Consider the following 21421-nt stretch of genomic DNA (forward strand, 5'->3'; position numbering starts at 1 on the left):
AACATCACGTGTCCATTAACATCACGTGTCCATTAACATTAACATCACGTGTCCATTAACATCACATGTCCATTAACATTAACATCACGTGTCCATTAACATTAACATTACGTGTCCATTAACATTAAGTGTCCATTAACATCAACATCACGTGTCCATTAACATCACGTGTCCATTAACATCACGTGTCATTAACATTAACATCACGTGTCCATTAACATTAACATCACGTGTCCATTAACATCACGTGTCCATTAACATTAACATCACGTGTCCATTAACATTAACATCACGTGTCATTAACATTAACATCACGTGTCCATTAACATTAACATCACGTGTCCATTAACATCACGTGTCCATTAACATCACGTGTCCATTAACATTAACATAACGTGTCCATTAACATTACGTGTCCATTAACAACACGTGTCCATTAACATTAACATTACGTGTCCATTAACAACACGTGTCCATTAACATTAACATAACGTGTCCATTAACATTACGTGTCCATTAACAACACGTGTCCATTAACATTAACAACACGTGTCCATTAACATAACGTGTCCATTAACATTAACAACACGTGTCCATTAACATTAACATCACGTGTCCATTAACATTAACATCACGTGTCCATTAACAACACGTGTCCATTAACATCACGTGTCCATTAACATCACGTGTCCATTAACATCACGTGTCCATTAACATTAACAACACGTGTCCATTAACATCACGTGTCATTAACATTAACATCACGTGTCCATTAACATTAACATCACGTGTCCATTAACATCACGTGTCCATTAACAACACGTGTCCATTAACAACACGTGTCCATTAACATTAACAACACGTGTCCATTAACATTAACAACACGTGTCCATTAACATTAACAACACGTGTCCATTAACATTATCATCACGTGTCCATTAACATGAACATCACGTGTCCATTAACATCACGTGTCCATTAACATTAACAACACGTGACCATTAACATTAACAACACGTGTCCATTAACAACAAGTGACCATTTCCCTTAGCCTCTGGACAGTTAACAGTTAATGTTGGTATGACGTGCCCATTTGGTCACAGCCGGGGTCATGCATTTCATAGGTAAGCCTAAGTAGTAGGTCAAACAGGAAGAATTGTGATATGGGTCATGTTCATCAGGAATCAAACAGAGGTCAACAAACTCAAACAGGGAGGCCTCTTGCTGGACTTCGTGCAATAAATAATGCAAGTTTTTGTTTTCCGTTGCGAAACGTATTATATTACATGCCTAATGAACAGGACCCTGGAGGCTGGGTACAGCAGCAGTAGCCTCGGCCTGTGGCAAGGCTAGCAAATCAATCACCAGGTCATTACTGAGCTACTGGAAGCTTATCAGTGATCGTCTTTCCATGATCAGATCTGTTATGAGCAGCAGGAGGGAGATTGTTGGAGGCCACTCACCTTCAGCAGTGTGGTCTTTGTCGGGTCCAGCTTAGTATTGCACTCCACCTGTGGACGCAAAGTACAGAGTCTAATTTAGCGACTAAATATCATTCATTTACCATAGTAGAGAAATAGGTAGTCAAATTAAAGGAATTGGGGGAGTAATATTTCATTGCTAGAATTGTTATAGTTGTGTTTGACTTCTTTCCCTATTTTGTCCCATATTTTAATCATAAACAACATTTTTAACCGTCCATTGTTAATCTTTAAAAATCTCCTGTTAACTTAGGCGAATGTTCAATGCATCAACACATGTTCCTAGGGACCGGGAATGAGGACAAGAGGCATTATCGTTAATGATTTGTTTATGACATTTAGGATTACAGAGTGTGTACTTGAACTTACCACAGCGTCAACGGCCGGAGAGCTGTCTCCTACCACCAACAGAGAAGGACACCTGAGAGCAATAACAGGAATTGGAACAAATTTCAACCTGTTGGGTTAGAGGATTACAGGGCCAAGTGTTTCCTCGACTATGTGACCAGGCTATAACTAGGGCCCAGAGTTTCCAGGTCAGGGAAAACTCAGGGCTCTAGCAATATGCCATGTGAGGTGATTGAGGTATGGTGAAAGTCAGAAGGTTTGGAACTCACGTCAGGGTTCTGACGGTGACTTTTCCACCAGGAATGGGCCTCTCAATCTCCAGATCCCGCCGGCTGGGATGGGAAAAGGTGGGATATCATTGAGGCACAAAATTAACATACATATATTACAAATATAATAAATATACTATTAAACACATGAGACATTGAATATATTAGAAATACATAGATCATATATATGTTCAGTGTACTCTGGAAGACTTTGAAGACTTGAGTATGTATATAAAATATACACTGAACAAAAATATAAAAAGCAACATGTAAAGTGTTGATCCCATGTTTAATGAGATGTCACACAACACAATGCCACAGATGTCTCAAGTTGAGGGAGCGTGCAATTGGCATGCTGACTGCAGGAATGTCCACCAGAGCTGTTGCCAGAGAATTTTAATGTTAATTTCTCTACCATAAAACATTGTTTTAGAGAATTTGGCAGTACGTCCAATCTTCCTCACAAACGCAGACGACGTGTAGCCACACTAGCCCAGGACCTCCACATCCAGCTTCTTCACCTGCAGGATCGTCTGAAACCAGCCACCCATACAGCTGATCAAACTTTGTACAACTGAAGAATTTCTGCACAAACTGTCAACCTTCAAGGAAGCGCATCTGCTTGCTTGTTGTCCTCACCAGGGTCTTGAACTGAATGCAGTTCGGTGTCATAACTGACTTCAGAGGGCAAATGCTCACCTTTGATGGCCACTGGTACGCATGAGAAGTGCACTCTTCACGGATAAATCCCAGTTTCAACTATACTGGGCAGATGGCAGACATGGTGTATGGCGTCATGTGGGTGAGTGGTTTGATGATGTCAACGTTGTGAACAGAGTGCCCCATGGTGGTGGTGGGGTTATGGTATGGGCAGGCATAAGCTACGAACAACAAACACAATTGCATTTTATTGATGGCCATTTGAATGCACATAGTCACCGTGACGAGATCCTGAGGCCCATTGTCATGCCATTCATTGGCCGCCATATCCTCATGTTTCAGCATGATAAATGCACGGCCCCATGTCGCAAGAATTTGTACATAATTCTTGGAGCTGAAAATGTCCCAGTTCTTCCATGGCCTGCATACTCACCAGACATGTCACCCATTGAGCATGTTTGGGATGCTCTGGTTCGAAGTGTACGACACTGTGTTCCACTTCCCGTCAACATCCAGCAACATCGCACAGCCATTTAAGAGAAGTGGGACATCATTCCACAATCAACAGCCCAATCAACTAACTCTATGTGAAGGAGATGTGTCGCGCTGCATGAGGCAAATGGTGGTCACACCAGATACGGACTGGTTTTCTGATCCACACCCCTACTTTTTCTTTAAGTTATCTGTGACCAACATATCTGTATTCCCAGTCATGCGAAATCCATTGATTAGGCCTAAAACATTTATTTCAATTGACTGACTTCCTTATATGAACTGTAACTCAGTAAAATCTTTGTAATTGGTGCCTTTTGCTTTTCTATTATGTTGATGAGTAGTCAACGTATGCTCATGGTATTCTTAAGCAATAAGGCTTGAGGAGGTGTGGTATGTGGCCAATATACCACGGCTAAGGCCTGTTCATAAGTACGACGCAACGCTGAGTGCCTGGACACAGCCCTTAGCCGTGGTATATTGGCAATATACCACAAACCCCAGAGGTGCATTATTGTTATTATAAACTGGTTACCAACGTAATTAGAGCAGTTAAAATAAATGTTTTGTCATTGATTTACCTGTTGTAAGCTTTAACAAAGTGTTGAAGGTTGTACTGGTTCATGTCATTCATGATGTGATGGCGGTAGGTGGCGATAAGGTCATGGTTGTTGGAGATTTCCTCCTACAGAGACAAAATAAACACCTCCTCAGACTCTGTGATCTAGTGACACAGTACGGAACATTCTAAGCCAGCTGTGAACTGTCTTATATCTATGTAGCCGACAATTAGAATAGATTCAGTGGGATTATGTTGACGTGATTTGCAGTTTCAACCACTGTCTCTATCTGGGGGCTCACTGCTTACCTTTCCAAAGAGATGGCCGATGAGCATGTCAGGCAAAGGAGTGACCTGAAAAGAGATTCAAAAGCAGATTTATATCACAGCAACGATCAATCATATGCTGTATACACATACATAGTTATGTGATGCTTTGTTGAAATGGGTAGAGAATGTACCAAGCTGATTGGGAGGGTGGGACTTTTGTGATTTTATGACAACTGTTGACAATGTAAAAACGGCTTTATAAAATCAAAGTTGATTGATTGTTGTGGATCTGTGGACTTTAGGAGATGTATAATACCTTGTTTGCAGCCCAGTCCATCCACCCCTCAGCACAGGGGTTGATATTAATCAGAACCAGGCCTTCCACCAACGTGGGGTAGTCCAACTAAAAACAGAAACAAACATTCGGTCACTGACTTCTTAATGGTGAAAATATTGTTAAAAGTACTAGTTGAAACTTCAAAGGGGTCGATTTTATTCACTACACTTATTGAAACCTCAACGTTTCATTACAGAGAGAGGTCAGATGTGGGTCAGTTAGGAGTTAAAACGTCCTTTGTGTTCCTCCATTGCTGGGTATCAGCACAGTGAGACCCCACAGAGCCGGGTGTTTTGGTGCAGAGCCAGTCTAGAACATTCCACAGACTCTCAGCAAGCAGCAGACTAAAGCAATAAGCAGGAGTGAAGTGCCAAAATCAGCACAGCATCACTGGAAACATTGATCTCGGTTCTAATCCCAGTTTGATTAAAACTCTTCATAATGAAGCAAACTTAAGCATGATTGAAAGGGGAAATAAGGAAGGCGGGAGAAGGACATCAAACTCACAGCGAATCTTGCAAGGATGTAGGCTCCAGCTCCGACGGCCATTCCAATGACGCTCTTCAGACTGTGGTTAACAACAAACAAAGAGAATATCATCAGAATCTCTTTTTTGATCCAAAATGGATGCAGGTCTAATACACCATGGTCTGTATTCATAAAGCATCTCAGAGTAGGAGTGCAGATCTAGGATCAGTCTTAGTCATCATGATCTACAGGGCAAAACAGCAGCTCTAATCTGAGACGCTTTTGTATGTATATGAATCCTGAACGGTCAGCAGTGTAAACCCTATGGACTGGGTTCAAATGTATGAGGAGAAATACATTGCATAATGAAATTATCTGATCAATTTCAAAATCGTTTAAAGTCCTTCTTTGGACTTACCCAAAATGCTTGAGGACCATGGGGAGAGACTCAGACAGCAGATCCATGGAGGGGTACTCGTACCTGGAGAGAAAACAACAACCGTCAGGGGTAAAGTACTTCAATTATCAACACTTTACAATGTATCTTATCACAGCCCTCCATCTCTCTATTCCATTAATGGCCTTATACTGGATTCTGATATCTGTTTTTTCACTTTGAATATCTCTCCTATTCAAGTGAAGTGTCAAAGCATTCAGGTAAAAACAAGCAGTGTAAACCAAGCTAATGATTTATCAAGAGAGTGTAAATGTGTCACAAAAATAATCTAGATCAACAATAAAGAACTTTGATGGGGGCCACAAATAATCTAGATCAACAATAAAGAACTTTGATGGGGGCCACAAATAATCTAGATCAACAATAAAGAACTTTGATGGGGGCCACAAATAATCTAGATCAACAATAAAGAACTTTGATGGGAGCCACAAATAATCTAGATCAACAATAAAGAACTTTGATGGGGGCCACAAATAATCTAGATCAACAATAAAGAACTTTGATGGGGGCCACAAATAATCTGAACTCATCATACAGGGCTGCAGTTGCTCGCAGGTCTGCGTCATTTTTTTGGACATTTTAGAGTTAATGTTGTGCAATTCACATTTTTCCATGGTGCGTAGAGAAAATGTTGCTGTTTTAAAGCAAGTTGCTGCAATTCTACACATTTTAGCATGGGGCGGAGAGAAGATTTTGCTGTTTTAAAGCAAGTTGCTGCAATTCTATACATTTTAGCATGGGGCGGAGAGAAGATTTTGCAATATTATAACTAATTTCATGCAATTCTAAAAATGAGAGAAATGTTTGCAGTTGTTGATATATCTGACTGAAACTGTATAAGAAAATCAAATGGGGCCCCACGGACGGAAATTCGACCATAATAACAAGTTTCGATAGCTGAACGCAAAACTAACTTAGCAATTTAAAAACGTACAACCAAATTTCGAAATTGCACCTTGTGTACTCTACTATTCTAACTCACAACAATAAGACCCCGACTGAGTAAAAAAATACATATAGTAATAATTGATCTGGAGATCTTCAAAAGGAAGCATGGAGCCACCAGTTGCCCTTCCCTGATCTAGATTCTCTGGCAAACAGACGGACAAGCTGGCAAACAGACAGGCAGGCTGACCTACATTTGGTGCTAAGGCGAGGTGTGGCGTGGCCTAGGGTGGTTTAACAGTGGGTTCGATTCCGGTCCATTCTCTCCTCTATTTCCCCTCAGATTTTTTTGTTGATTGGATTGTACTGTGAGATGATGCTAGGCGACTGGACTCACCCGGTAGAGAAGGTGTTGGCCCCCTCGTGCTGTCCAGGGGCATCGACATGGCACACAGCAAAGTGCTGCATGATCTCCTGCATGTCCTCATGTTGGAACATGGAGTCAAAGCACGTCTTGTCTGAAACAACATGGAGGGCAGGGTACAAGATGTTAGTGATGAGGTCTCACATGATTTGTAGATGTCAGATTTCGAACACGGTGACATGGTGACCATTGAGTGTTTCTTCTTAGCCAATAAAGAGAACCAATTCTCTTTTACAACAATTGACTCAAGCTAAGTAAATTAACTGTCGTTGACCAGCCGTTACAAATCAACAAACAGACGTTCTCATTCACAATGAAGGCAATAAAACCAAAGTGCATGGGAGCTTTAGACTCACATTGGGGGTGACATTAAATCCATTAAATATTATGAGATGAATTAAGCGTTTGAGGCTTACGGTTCAGTCCAATGTCATGGAAGGTGAGGATGACGGGGCGGTCTCCTTTGGGCACCCCCTTCATGGTGCAGTGGATTCTTCCATGGGGAGTCTCTACATCGTGCTCCTAAAGATGGAATAAACCACAGTTAGCAAATAGGGGTACCACAGAACTCAGTCAACTTTCTAAGAAAATATTATCCATAGCAAAAATAAACATTATTGAAGAACTCTACCCGACCTGGACAAGGTAAACCCTAAGCGAAACTGAGTTGAACTGCACCAAGGTATCCATGCTTAGCAGAGAATGGTTTTCCAGAACACTGTTCAAACGCACCAATACAGCCTATAGCTCATGTGGTGAGCCCTGAAGATGGCAGTGTAGAGAAAACTTTATTTAATTTTTTTACTTTGATCTGCATGTGTTTTTTCTCCAATACTCAAAACATTGTAATCAGAATACATCCACTGACTTTAAGTCCTTCTGAATAAGAGCAAATGCTAAATGACCAAAATGTAAATGCTTCATCAGTAACAGCCATTCAAAACAAAACACATGTATCCAACCTTCTGTGAATCAGACCATTGGCTCATGCAAAAGAAGTTAGCCTTTCTGCATCTAGTTCTTTCAGTATGTTCCGTTTCTCGAGGAGTCGTCAGCCAGAGCGTCTGGCTATAATGCTTCAAATAATCAACTATATTTGGCTATAATGCTTCAAATAATCAACTATATTTGGCTATAATGCTTCAAATAATCAACTATATTTAATCCAACATCATGATTTCTGACTATGATGCATATTACTTCAAAGGGACCATTAATCCACAATATTTATCACAGTCTGAGATTTTCTCTTCATTTCAATCCCACAAAGGTATAAACAGACAAAAAGCTACAGAAGGTAAACAAGCCCAAGGCTATCCATCAAAGCACACTATCAACTATAGACAGAGAGACCCAATAGTACTCACAGAGGTTTCAATCTCAGCCATAACACACTCCATGTCCGAATCCCCCTCAAGAACCATGTTTCCTAGTGCCTTTTTGGTCACTCGTAGGGAGTAGTGAACTGTGAACGGATGTAATGTTCTGAGCTATAGATCGAATTGGTGGTAAGCTTCTGTAAAGGCGCTTATGAGGGGACTTGCCTGAGGGTTGTGTTTTATACCCCTGGTACTTACTACTCTGCATAAGACCTGGTACTCCCATGGTGCTTTGCAAGGTGGTCAAAACAAGCTAATTCTAGCTGAAGAGATCCTTAAATTGGATCAGCACAATGTCAGACAGTGGGGCAGCATGGGATATTTAGTGAAGAGTAGTGCAAAGTGAAGAGCAAGCAAGCAAATCAGATCAATGGGAATATACAAGAGCAATGATTAACCTTTAACCCCGTTTGTCAAAACCTCCTAATTTGTCAACACATCAGGCGGTCAAGAAAGTGACAAAATAGCACTGGCAACACTAGCAATATAATCAATTATTACTTTTCATAAGCTTGTCTGAAGCCTTTATAGTGTATAAAGTCATAGTATGTTAAGTCTGTCTATGTGGTAATGTTTCAATAGATTGAAAATGACTAACTCAGGATCGTTATGGGATACATATCTTGTCTTATTGGTCTATTTCACAATAATCTGGGATAGCAATCCACCATTATCAACGAGGGAGAACCATCTTTATACTACTACTCCAGAAGATCAGAGGCGATTGGCCCCTAGGGGGAATTTTGTTTGAGGCATTGTGTAAAGGTTCAACTTCATAGGTGGCCGGTAGCCTAGTGGTTAAGAATGGTGGTGCCAGTGACCGAAAGGTCTCTGGTTTGAATCCATGAGCCAACTAGGTGAAAGATCTGTGCCATCAAGCAAGGCACTTAACCCTAATTGCTCCTGAAAGTCACTCTGGATAAATTACTTTATGTCATAAACCCCATACACTGACCAAAACTCTTACAAGAAAGGTAGTTAGATCCAGTTTGAGACCCTTAGGAGGGAGGTTAGGTGTAGTATAGAGGGTCAGGGGAAAAGTCAAAACCCTAATGGCACCCCTATTGCACAGCTTTTGACAAGATATCTAGGGCCCTGGTCCAAAGTAATACACCACATCAGGAATAGGGTGTCATTGGAATGTAATAAGAGTCAATTACATAACTGAATCCAGTTAAACCAAGGCTTCCCTCCAGTAAGAACATTCATATAACCTGTTTACATGACTAGAGGTAAACAACTGACGGCAGTGCCACCTAGGTAGCCAGGGCTAAATTAGCGGCCGTTTGAATGCAGACACATGCTGAGCTAATCCCAGACGAGGCCGGGGGAGAGGAGGAAGGAGGAAGGATACGTGTGGACCTAGTGTGTCTGAAGGCAGCCTCGGAATGGGACAGATGGATGAAGTGTCCCTCTACCTACGTCACTAGGGCTCCAAGACACAAGGCGATTTTGAACGTTGCCCTGGAAACCTGAGTTGACTAATCCTAGCCGTCGTTAGGGTCGGTTAGCACGAGATGGTTAGCTGCAGGGAGCATACCTCTACTGGCCTCGTTGATAACACTCTAGAAGGAAAAGCTGTTTGACTCTCAGGTTGAGAGGTATGAATCAGATATATTGGGACGTGGATAGGCTATTTGTAAAGGCACTTCAACAAGTTAAGCATGATTGTTAGGTAGTGGTTTCCATGTGGTGCTATCCAAGGTCCTGAATGTATGTACTTGGTACAGTATGCTGTACAGTTGAAGTTGGAAGTTCATATACACCTTAGCCAAATACATTAAAACCCAGTTTTTCACAATTCCTAACATTTAATCCTAGCAACAATTCCCTGTCTTAGGTAAGTTAGGATCACCACTTTATTTTAAGAATGTGAAATGTCAGAATAATAGATAAATCATTCTATTTCAGCTTTTATTTCTTTCATCACATTCCCAGTGGGTCAGAAGTTTACATATACTCAATTAGTATTTGGTAGCATTGCTTTTAAATTGTTTAACTTGGGTCAAACATTTCAGGTAGCCTTCCACAAGCTTCCTACAATAAGTTGTGGCAATATTGGCCCATTCCTCCTGGTATAACTGAGTCAGGTTTGTAGGCATCCTTGCTCTCACACGCTTTTTCAGTTCTGCCCATATATTTCTATAGGATTGAGGTCAGGGCTTTGTGATGGCCACTCCAATACCTCGACTTTGTTGTCCTTAAGCCATTTTGCCACAACTTTGGAAGTAGGCTTGGGTCCATTTGGAAGACCCATTTGCGACCAAGCTTTAACATCCTGACTGATGTCTTGAGATGTTGCTTCAATATATCCACATCATTTTCTTTCCTCATGATGCCATCTATTTTGTGAAGTGCACCAGTCCCTCCTGCAGCAAAGCACCCCCACAACATGATGCTGCCACCCCCGTGCTTCACAGTTGGGATGGTGTTTTTCGGGCTTGCAAGCCTCCCCCTTTTTCCTCCAAACGTAACGATGGTCATTATGACCAAACAATTCTATTTTTGTTTCATCAGACCAGAGGACATTTCTCCAAAAAGTACGATCTTGGTCCCCATGTGCAGTTGCAAACCATAGTCTGGCATTTTATAGCGGTTTTGGAGCAGTGGCTTCTTCCTTGATGAGCGGCCTTTCGGGTAATGTCGATATAGGACTCGTTTTACTGTGGATATAGATACTTTTGTACCGGTTTCCTCCAGCATCTTCACAAGGTCCTTTGCTGTTGTTCTGGGATTGATTTGCACTTTTTGCACCAAAGTGCATTCATCTCTAGGAGACCGAACTCGTCTCCTTCCTGAGCGGTATGACGGCTGCGTGGTCCCATGGTGTTTATACTTGCGTACTATTGTTTGTACAGAGGAACGTGGTACCTTCAGGCGTTTGGAAATTACTCCCAAGGATGAACCAGACTTGGAGGTCTACACTTTTGTTTCTGAGGTCTTGGCTGATTTTTTTTGATTTCCCATGATGTCAAGCAAAGAGGCACTGAGTTTGAAGGTAGGCCTTGAAATACATCCACAGGTACACCTCCAATTGACTCAAATTATGTCAATTAGCCTATCAGAAGCTTCTAAAGCTACAATTTTCTGGAATTTCCAAGCTGTTTAAAGGCACAGTCAACTTAGTGTATGTAAACTTCTGACCCACTGGACTTGCGATACAGTGAATTATAAGTGAAATAATCTGTCTGTAAACAATTGTTGGAAAAATTACTTGTATCATGCACAAAGTAGATGTCCTAACCGACTTGCCAAAACTATAGTTTGTTAACAAGACATTTGTGGAGTGGTTCTAAAATGAGTTTTAATGACACCAAGTGTATGTAAACTTCCGACTTCAACTGTATGTCAAGTCAACAGATAGTCACACAAACTAATATTACAGCAGGCCATACTTTTTCCACTTCAGATTACACAAAGCGTGTGGTCATCTCAGTATCAAAGAGCCCAAAATGTGGGCAAATCTTCCACCACAAAACACTAAGGGGCACCAAGTGCTGCAAGATGATATATAAATCATTGCCCACCAGATGGGGCTAAATAATACTGAAATATCATAACCTAATCCACGTGGAAACTCATCTGAGAGTAGGCTCTACACTGAAACAAGTGGATCATGTGTGAATTTTTATGGATATCTAAGTGTGGACCATAGGGACATACCTTAATCACAAGTTGTGCTACAGCCTCTCTCAACCCCTAGAAATGACAGAAACACAACGGTTATATAAAGCTGAAGGGATACTTCAGGATTTGTTGAATGAAGCTCTTTATCTACATCCCAAGTAAGATCAATTTGTGAATACCATTTTTATGTCTCTGTGTGCAGTTTGAAGGAAGTTGCTAACTAGTGTTAGCACAATTGCTAACTAGGGTTAGCACAATGACTGGAAGTCTATGGTAACTGCTAGCATGCGAGTAGATACCATAGACTTCCAGTCATTGTGCTAGTTAGCATTGTCTTGCAAAACTACCTCTAACTTCCTTCATACTGCAAAAATCCCAAAGTATCCCTTTAAATTAAGCAATTAAGATATGATAACAAAGACAATAATTGTCCTTTGGGCTGAATTATGTTTTAAATATAAAGAAAGTGAAAAATTAATTTATGTATCCATAAGGACCAGTTTCATTGTACTGTGGACATATTTCAGACAATTCCTGACATGCTAAACAGACATAATTCATCTATGGAGTTCAGCTGTCATATAACAACAAAGTGTGAGCTACATGGTACTACTGGGCAAGGTATAGAAAGAGTGACAGGTAGAGCCTCTAGGATTAGTGCAGATGTCCCCTTCTGCAGCTGCTCTGTGGCTGCATCCTGTATGTAGTATCCTGGACTGTAGTGTACTGTACAGTGTAAAGTGCTGTGGTGTTAGCGCCAACCACAGCCCGTGTCAGGTAGGGAGGGGCTTTGGGATGCCAGTTCAGTGGGGGAAAAGGCCAGGGGGCAGTGGGTTGTTGTTGACATGTTATAAAAAAAATATATATATATATTTGCACTTGTCTTTTCCTACTAGCACTGACTTTGCTGATAAATACTTTGTTGAGGAAATGTATACTTGATATGATACGTTCTTGTCTCACATAGCTATCTTAAGATGAATGCACAAACTGTAAGTCGCTCTGGATAACAGCATCTGCTAATGACTAAAATGTACATTTTTCACAGACAAGTAAACCGCAGGCTATACATGCAAAGCAAATCATGTGTCTACTTACTGGCAATTCCCTGTCAACGAGCAGGGGAGCTTTTGATGCAACCTGGATATCATCCATGTCTTTCAATTGAGGAAACCTGGAGGGAGAGAGGGATGGGGGAGAGAGAGAAAGAGAGAAAGAGGAGAGGGAGAAAGAGAGACTTATTTAGACCCATGCCGGACTGGTTCAGCCAGTGGTGGAGCGTTCCTTCATGTTTGGAACCTTTCAATTAAAGGAATTTTCATATTACACACATGCCTTTCTGATCCTGAGACGTTTTTTGAGATCATGTTATTAGGATAATAACTTACCACTCAGAAAAACACTGATTCAATCTCGTTAAACAGGTTCCAATGTGGATTTTATATGTACAGATGTAGGATCTTAATTTGAGCCAGTTAGATACAGCAGGAAAATAGTCATGCAGCAACAGGAAATGTGAATTATTATGCGGATTATAATGAAGAGACATTTTTTTGTAGGGGTTGATACAATTTATTGTTATGGCAAATCAAGTCTGACATTTTTAAGTGGAACCTACAAACTTTAGAAGCACTTTTAAACCTTGAATACACAACATGTTTGCTGAGAAAATTCTCAGCTAAAAAGTGTGATAAAATTAAGATCCTACATCTGTACACACCCCAACCAACCAAAAGGGAAAAAAGGTATTTTCATTTCCATGACAACAGACTGTACAATTAGAATAAATTCTTATTTAAAAGGACGGCCTACACCGTCCAAACTTGGACGATTCTGGGACACCCAATCACAGCCGGTTGTAATACAGCCTGTAGCAACCAATACAAGTTAATAACAAGTTTATTACCTGTTTTTTTTTTACAAGTTTATTACACGTTATTACTAAAAAAGGCGTTACAAAGCCAAAGTCGCCTTTCACCGCGCTACATTTCCTATACTTACATTTAACTGTATAGCAGTACACCAGGCCCTCTAGCTACAACTACAGTTTCCAATGCATTCTAAACCAAAATGAACTCAAATGAACTCTTGTGAGAGTCGCTCCGGCTGCTTGCTATTTCGACAGAGGCGAGGGAGAAACGAAATCAAGCTGCTGTCTGCAGTTCATGCTGTTGTGGATCGTGATGCCATTTTGGTAGGAGTGGGAGCTCTGCTGTGCATGCTAATCAAATCAGATGGTACACAGACAGGGGCTTTGTGTCCGGCAGGCCAAGGCAGGACAGGCCAGGAGTCAGGCTCTTCCTCTGTGGTGTGCTGGGCTAACTGGGCTTGGCCAGCTCACAGGAAGCTACTGACAAGTCACAGCTTCCATAGCTCCCTTCACACACATTCTCTGTGACTAATCCTCTCTCATACCCTCTCAGTAAATCTCTCCCCCTTCCTGCCTCACTCTTTCTTGCTGTCGCTCTCTCCCCCTCTGTCTCTCCCGCTCTCAGCTATAACAATATATTTTGCATCTGATCTACCTACAGGTTTCAGATGCGCCTCTACAGGTTTCAGATGCGCCTCTACAGGTTTCAGATGCGCCTCTACAGGTTTCAGATGCGCCTCTACAGGTTTCCGATGCGCCTCTACAGGTTTCCGATGCGCCTCTACAGGTTTCCGATGCGCCTCTACAGGTTTCCGATGCGCCTCTACAGGTTTCCGATGCGCCTCTACAGGTTTCCGATGCGCCTCTACAGGTTTCAGATGCGCCTCTACAGGTTTCAGATGCGCCTCTACAGGTTTCCGATGCGCCTCTACAGGTTTCCGATGCGCCTCTACAGGTTTCCGATGCGCCTCTACAGGTTTCCGATGCGCCTCTACAGGTTTCCGATGCGCCTCTACAGGTTTCCGATGCGCCTCTACAGGTTTCCGATGCGCCTCTACAGGTTTCCGATGCGCCTCTACAGGTTTCCGATGCGCCTCTACAGGTTTCCGATGCGCCTCTACAGGTTTCCGATGCGCCTCTACAGGTTTCAGATGCGCCTCTACAGGTTTCAGATGCGCCTCTACAGGTTTCAGATGCGCCTCTACAGGTTTCAGATGCGCCTCTACAGGTTTCAGATGCGCCTCTACAGGTTTCAGATGCGCCTCTACAGGTTTCAGATGCGCCTCTACAGGTTTCAGATGCGCCTCTACAGGTTTCAGATGCGCCTCTACAGGTTTCAGATGCGCCTCTACAGGAAGTGATTCCTTTTCGGGCATCTGGCCAGCTTTTCAACAAAACAGCTTCCTGACTCTAGGGCTTTGTCCCAAATAATACCCTATTCCCTATGCACTGCTGGTCAAAAGTAGTGTACTACATAGGTAGTAATTTGGGATGCACTTCAGCCAGGCCTCACAATAGTGCAGAGAGGAAGAGGAGTATAAAAAAAATATATATATTTTTTTTAAACTGGGAAATATTTATTCTGTGGTTTTTAGGAAAAACCTTCTACTGCAAATCAGATGCGCCTCTACAGGGTAATCTTTACCTTGTAGAGTGCGCTAAACATTATTGGTAGTCTTAAACAAATTTACTTTGAAACAAAAGTATGCACCTCACACACATGGTCATGGGCAAAACAAGAAGGCACCTGTACCATGTCAGATATAAAGTTGAAATGTATTACATTTTGAGTCTGCATCCCAATATTACACTTTATATACATCAGAGAAGACTGAAATATAACAAAACTGTGACATACTGTGTGTCAATTTTTTTAAACGCAATAATCTTTATTAATTATGAAATTATGAAAAATATTAATAACATTCCACTCATGAGGCTAAAAGGGGCACTTTTGGTCACTGACTGCATGAAAGGGCTACAGGAAGTGATTCATTTTCGGGCATCTGGCCAGCTTTTCAACAAAACAGCTTCCTGACTCTAGGGCTTGTCCCAAATAACACCCTATTCCCTATGCACTGCTGGTCAAAAGTAGTGTACTACATAGGTAGTCATTTGGGATGCACTTCAGCCAGGCCTCACAATAGTGCAGAGAGGAAAAGGAGTATAAAAAAAAATATATATATATTTTTTTTAAACTGGGAAATATTTCTGTGGTTTTTAGGAAAAACATGGACGCCTTCTACTGCAAATCCTTTGTTGGAGAAACTGTCCGCCAGCTCCCACTGACATTCCAACATTCAATTCAACTGAAAGCATGTGAGAGAAGTTACGTAACCATAAATAATCTGGAAATTCAGATAATAGAAAATAAAGTCATTTGTATTTACAGCAACACGGTTAATCCTACTTAACATAGGCAAGTAACATTAAACCCAAACCAGTTTCCAGACCTGTAAATAGGCTAAGTGCTGAGCAAGTAGTTTGAGGCCACTAGGCAAACCTATTTTTACAAGATAAGATTCCCTTCTGACACCCCTAAACTAATCTTTTACCTGGCAGTATCAAACACCTCTCAGGACATCAGTAATGTCTCATTGAGATCCACATGGGGCACCTCACAAGTACAGAATTCTCTCCCAATTCAATTAAAATGGCTTTATTGGCTTGGGAAACCAAAATCCCTCTCGCTTTCACTGCCCCCCTCTCTCTCCGTCTTTCACTGCCCCCCTCTCTCTCTCCGTCTTTTACTGCCACCCTCTCTCTCTCCGTCTTTTACTGCCCCCCTCTCTCTCTCCGTCTTTTACTGCCCCCCTCTCTCTCTCCGTCTTTCACTGCCCCCCTCTCTCTCCCCGTCTTTCACTGCCCCCCTCTCTCTCCCCGTCTTTCACTGCCCCCCTCTCTCTCCCCGTCTTTCACTGCCCCCCTCTCTCTCTCCGTCTTTCACTGCCCCCCTCTCTCTCTCCGTCTTTCACTGCCCCCCTCTCTCTCTCCGTCTTTCACTGCCCCCCTCTCTCTCTCCGTCTTTCACTGCCCCCCTCTCTCTCTCCGTCTTTTACTGCCACCCTCTCTCTCTCCGTCTTTTATTGCCCCCCTCTCTCTCCCCGTCTTTCACTGCCCCCCTCTCTCTCTGTCTTTCACTGCCCCCCTCTCTCTCTCCGTCTTTCACTGCCCCCCTCTCTCTCTCCGTCTTTCACTGCCCCCCTCTCTCTCTCCGTCTTTCACTGCCCCCCTCTCTCTCCGTCTTTCTCTGCCCCTCTCTCTCTCTCCGTCTTTCTCTGCCCCTCTCTCTCTCTCCGTCTTTCACTGCCCCCCTCTCTCTCCGTCTTTCTCTGCCCCTCTCTCTCTCTGTCTTTCACTGCCCCCCTCTCTCTCTCCGTCTTTCACTGCCCCCCTCTCTCTCCGTCTTTCACTGCCCCCCTCTCTCTCTCCGTCTTTCACTGCCCCCCTCTCTCTCCGTCTTTCTCTGCCCCTCTCTCTCTCCGTCTTTCTCTGCCCCTCTCTCTCTCTCCGTCTTTCTCTGCCCCCCTCTCTCTCCGTCTTTCTCTGCCCCCCTCTCTCTCCGTCTTTCTCTGCCCCTCTCTCTCTCCGTCTTTCACTGCCCCCCTCTCTCTCTCCGTCTTTCACTGCCCCCCTCTCTCTCCGTCTTTCTCTGCCCCTCTCTCTCTCTCCGTCTTTCTCTGCCCCTCTCTCTCTCTCTCCGTCTTTCTCTGCCCCTCTCTCTCTCTCCGTCTTTCTCTGCCCTCTCTCTCTCTCCGTCTTTCTCTGCCCCTCTCTCTCTCTCAATTTAATTAAATTCAAAGGGCTTTATTGGCATGGGAAACACATTTACATTGCCAAAGTAATTGAAACAGATAATAAACAAAAGTGAAATAAACAATATAAAATTAACAGTAAACATTACACTCACAAAAGTTCCAAAGAAATAGAGACATTTCAAATGTCGTATTATGGCTATATACAGTGTTGTAACGATGTGCAAATAGTTAAAGTACAAAACGGAAAATAAATAAACATAAATATGGGTTGTATTTACAATGTTGTTTGTTCTTCACTGGTTGCCCTTTTCTAGTGGCAACACAAGTCACAAATATTTCTTCTGTGATGGCACACTGTGGTATTTCACCCAGTAGATATGAGAGTTTATCAACAGTTGATTTGTTTTCGAATTCTTTGTGGATCTGTGTAATCTGAGGAAAATATGTGTCCCTAATATGGTCATACATTTGGCAGGAGGTTAGGAAGTGCAGCTCAATTTCTACCTCATTGTGTGGCCAGTGTGCACATTGTCTTCTCTCCATTTAGGGCCAAATGGCATTCTAGTTTGGAAAGAATTAACAAAAAAAACTGTGCAATGTGTCAAGTAATTATCTTTTTGTTTTCTCGTGATTTGGTTGGGTCTAATGGTGTTGCTGTCTTTGGGCTCTGTGGTTTGTTTGTGAACAGAGCTCCAGGACCAGCTTGCTTAGTGGACTCTTATCCAGGCCAACTCTCTGTAGGGAATGGCTTTGTTATGGTAGGTTTGGGAATCACTTCCTTTTAGCTGGTTGGAGAATTGAACCACACTTTTCTGGATTTTGATAATTAGCGGGTATCTGCCCAATTCTGCTCTGCATGCATTATTTTGTGTTGTACAAGGAGGGCATTTTTGCAGAATTCTGCATGCAGAGTCTCAATTTGCTGTTTGTCCCATTTTGTGAATTATTGGTTGGTGAGCAGACCCCAGACCTCACAACCATAAGGGTCAATGGGTTCTATAACTGATTCAAGCAATTAGCCAGATCCTAATTGGTATGTCAAATTTCATGTTAATTTTGATTGCGTAGAAGGCCCTCAGATTGTTTACAGCTTTGAGGAAGTTACCTGTTGCACTGATGTTTAGGCCGAGGTATGTATAGTTTTGTTAGTTACTCTCCAACTGGGAGGGAATATGACAATGACAGTATTGCCACAGATACAGCTGTGTGGTGGTCAGCTACGTATCAGATCCTAAGCTTCCTGAGTTCCTTTCACTCTTCTACAATTTGTGCGTAGACATGGACAACAGACAATTCAATAAAATAATCTTGGCCTGCAGAAGTAAGACTGCCTTATGCAATCATCCAAAACAGGAAATATTGGAAGGATAAAGTGTCTGCGTTACAAATATTCAACACTTTCTGACTGAGAAGGCTTTACATGTTGAGATCGACTGCTTAAAACCAGATAATGTAAGTTATATGTTACAAAACACCAAATCTCCTCTACTTTGTTCACAAAACCCATTTGTGGCTTACTGATTGGAATTGGGAAGCAAAGTCTCTCTTTTAGATAGCTAGAATTAAGGCCACTGCCACTCTGCCTTTCCCTTCATATGGGTTAAATCCAGAAACCAATCCAGCTACATCTACACAAACAATGATTACTTCCCTAATCTTTCATCGCCCATTTAATCTGTCAAATCCCCTCATTCTGAAATATTAGCAGCAGGGCAGGCTGCTGCTAGCTAAATTAAGCTCTTACAGACATACATTTTGAAATGGTAAAAGATATCAAAATGTATGTGCGTGGCTCATACTCTGGGGATGATACACATCCGAGTTATTTTTGTCTCTATGCACACTAACAGGACCCTCCCTACACACTTACCCACACTGACACTCTAACACACACTCACTCCATCATTTGCTCTCACACACACACACACACACACACACACACACACACACACACACACACACACACACACACACACACACACACACACACATTTACACCCACATACATTTACACCCACTCACATTTACACCCACTCACATTTACACCCACTCACATTTACACCCTACTTTGTTAATCATATATCCTGTTGCCTAGTCATCTTACCTCTATACATATCTACCTCTATCGATCCAGTATCCCTGCGCATGTAAATATGGTGTTGTAACTGACCCTGTATATAGTATGCTTGCTTACTTAATCATATTCTTCTTATTTTTATATCTTCTGTGTTTTGTTTCTATTTTTAGTATTATATTGTTATTGATTACTGCAAAGGCATTTCACTGTACTTGAGCATGTGACATTAAAACATGATATAGTTGGTCTGTGGGTACCACAAAAACACACACTAATAAGGCAAAAGGTTGAACCAATTCAAATGAGAGGGGATCTCTTGCGATGCTACAGAAAATGAAGGATGGGTATTTCACTACTAGATGTTCACTGCATAGGCCATCTTACTTTGGACTTAGCTACATTCATTAGTGATAGCTGCCAAGCATACTTGTGAAAACAAAAATCATGTATCATAATTGAAAAAATATCCTCTCAATCCTGAAAGACCCTGTCCTTGTTATATCTCTTAAAAAACACATGAATAAGAAACTGGAAAATGTATCTTGAAATAGTCAGAACACTGACATTAGTTCCTAATGAAAGAGACAAATATTGTCACATTGCCATGCCATCTTAATGTCACACTTCTGCATCTTCTGCCCATGCTGTCACATCCACAATTGCTTGCTTGACTGTAGGCAACCACCCCTGGGTATTTTGACTACACATTCTAATAAAAACACAAACGCAAGCTTGTGCATCCACTATTACACAAACAAAAGCAGAAGGTATACGGTTGTTTAGTTATGAGGTAGAGGCGTCCACAGAATCCGGTCACGCAGCCACTCCATTGTTGAAAATGTAAACAAACAATCTTCCTGTGTGGCTTAGCGGTGCTCGTGGCACGTGCACAGCAGCATGTAATATGTTTAGACGCAATAGCAGCTACACTGGCACGAGCATCTGGACAGTTTTAAAATGACCTATATATTTAGGACCTGCATTTAATGTGGAATGCGTTGTAATATCCTGAGATCTACCAATTAAAAAAAAAAAATACATTTCGACTTTCAAATATCTGACTGAGTGGAAGTTATAACATCAAAATAAATACTATAAAAGGAATACAAAATGTGAAAAATATCGATATCACTGTAGTCAATGAAAGTATGATTTTATACAAACCAGAAACCAAAATAAAATGCAGACTTACAAAGTGTAAAGATGTCTAGAAATTACAACGTCATAATAATTATGATAACCATACTCATCGTTCTATTGTATGCAAAATAACTTACCTGTAAAGCTTGATTGTCCACTGGTGATCACCCACAACAAGTCCGTAAACACTCTTTAAATGCTTTGCAAATCGCCTCAGTACTATTTCTTCACTATAACAAAGATTTGGTTATTTACTACGTGCAATTGAAGCGCGGATGTATCGGACGTTTATAAAGACCTCAGACCAGCCTCTTTTCCCTTCTCCACTTGCTATTGGGCAATATCACTGCATTTGGTAAAACAGCTACACTGTTTACAGCGGTTGCACGACAAAATGGGATGACACAGAGACTGCTGATTAAAGTGTGTCAATAGCACAGTTGTAGTGAAGTATTAGTACATTCACTTCTCACCTCTTAACTACATGTATATCTCCGGACATTTGTGCATTTATGTAGTGCAGTTATTGCATTTACTAATTTTGCAACGCGTTTAGAATCAGAGAGGGATCACTTTGATGTGAGTTTTTTTTCGGGGAAGTTTGTTAATTTGTCAACAGTCCATGTTTTGTGGTTAGGTGATAATTGCTGGGATATTACTTGGGTACACTTTCACTAAACAGTGGCTGGGTGTGTACTGGAATCTTGGCAACCCTGTCGTATTTATATGAGACCATGCCAAACTAATTAATCTGCTTTGAGTTTTAAGGGGAAAGGGAGTCTGGGATGTATTTCTCACTCCCTCTGTATGACTTTGTCAACCGGCAAAGTGCAACTTTTAAGCTTTGGAAGAGGAGGAGGAGCAGGAGAATGCCTGCAACCTTGGGTTTGTATTCTCCAGAGCTACCCAGAGATAAGTCT

General features: G+C 41.8%; 1 protein-coding gene across 1 annotated transcript in view; it reads right to left on the reverse strand.

Annotated features, from left to right (window-relative positions):
• LOC129820207 (protein NDRG1-like) overlaps window positions 1-20828 on the reverse strand; it is a 25945-nt gene extending 5117 nt beyond the window's left edge. The window contains exons 1-13 of the mRNA XM_055877209.1: window positions 20639-20828; window positions 12755-12830; window positions 11693-11728; window positions 7067-7172; window positions 6624-6744; window positions 5303-5365; window positions 4924-4984; window positions 4396-4482; window positions 4119-4163; window positions 3832-3935; window positions 2099-2161; window positions 1851-1902; window positions 1464-1511 (exon numbers count right to left, since the gene is read on the reverse strand). Of these exons, the coding sequence (XP_055733184.1) occupies window positions 1464-1511; window positions 1851-1902; window positions 2099-2161; window positions 3832-3935; window positions 4119-4163; window positions 4396-4482; window positions 4924-4984; window positions 5303-5365; window positions 6624-6744; window positions 7067-7172; window positions 11693-11728; window positions 12755-12811 (843 nt within the window). The 5' untranslated portion in view covers window positions 12812-12830; window positions 20639-20828. The remainder of the gene's footprint in view (window positions 1-1463; window positions 1512-1850; window positions 1903-2098; window positions 2162-3831; window positions 3936-4118; window positions 4164-4395; window positions 4483-4923; window positions 4985-5302; window positions 5366-6623; window positions 6745-7066; window positions 7173-11692; window positions 11729-12754; window positions 12831-20638) is intronic.
• Window positions 20829-21421: the final 593 nt, after the last annotated feature.

Source organism: Salvelinus fontinalis, chromosome 22 (assembly GCF_029448725.1).
Source record: "Salvelinus fontinalis isolate EN_2023a chromosome 22, ASM2944872v1, whole genome shotgun sequence".
In the NCBI taxonomy this organism is placed as follows: Eukaryota; Metazoa; Chordata; class Actinopteri; order Salmoniformes; family Salmonidae; genus Salvelinus; species Salvelinus fontinalis.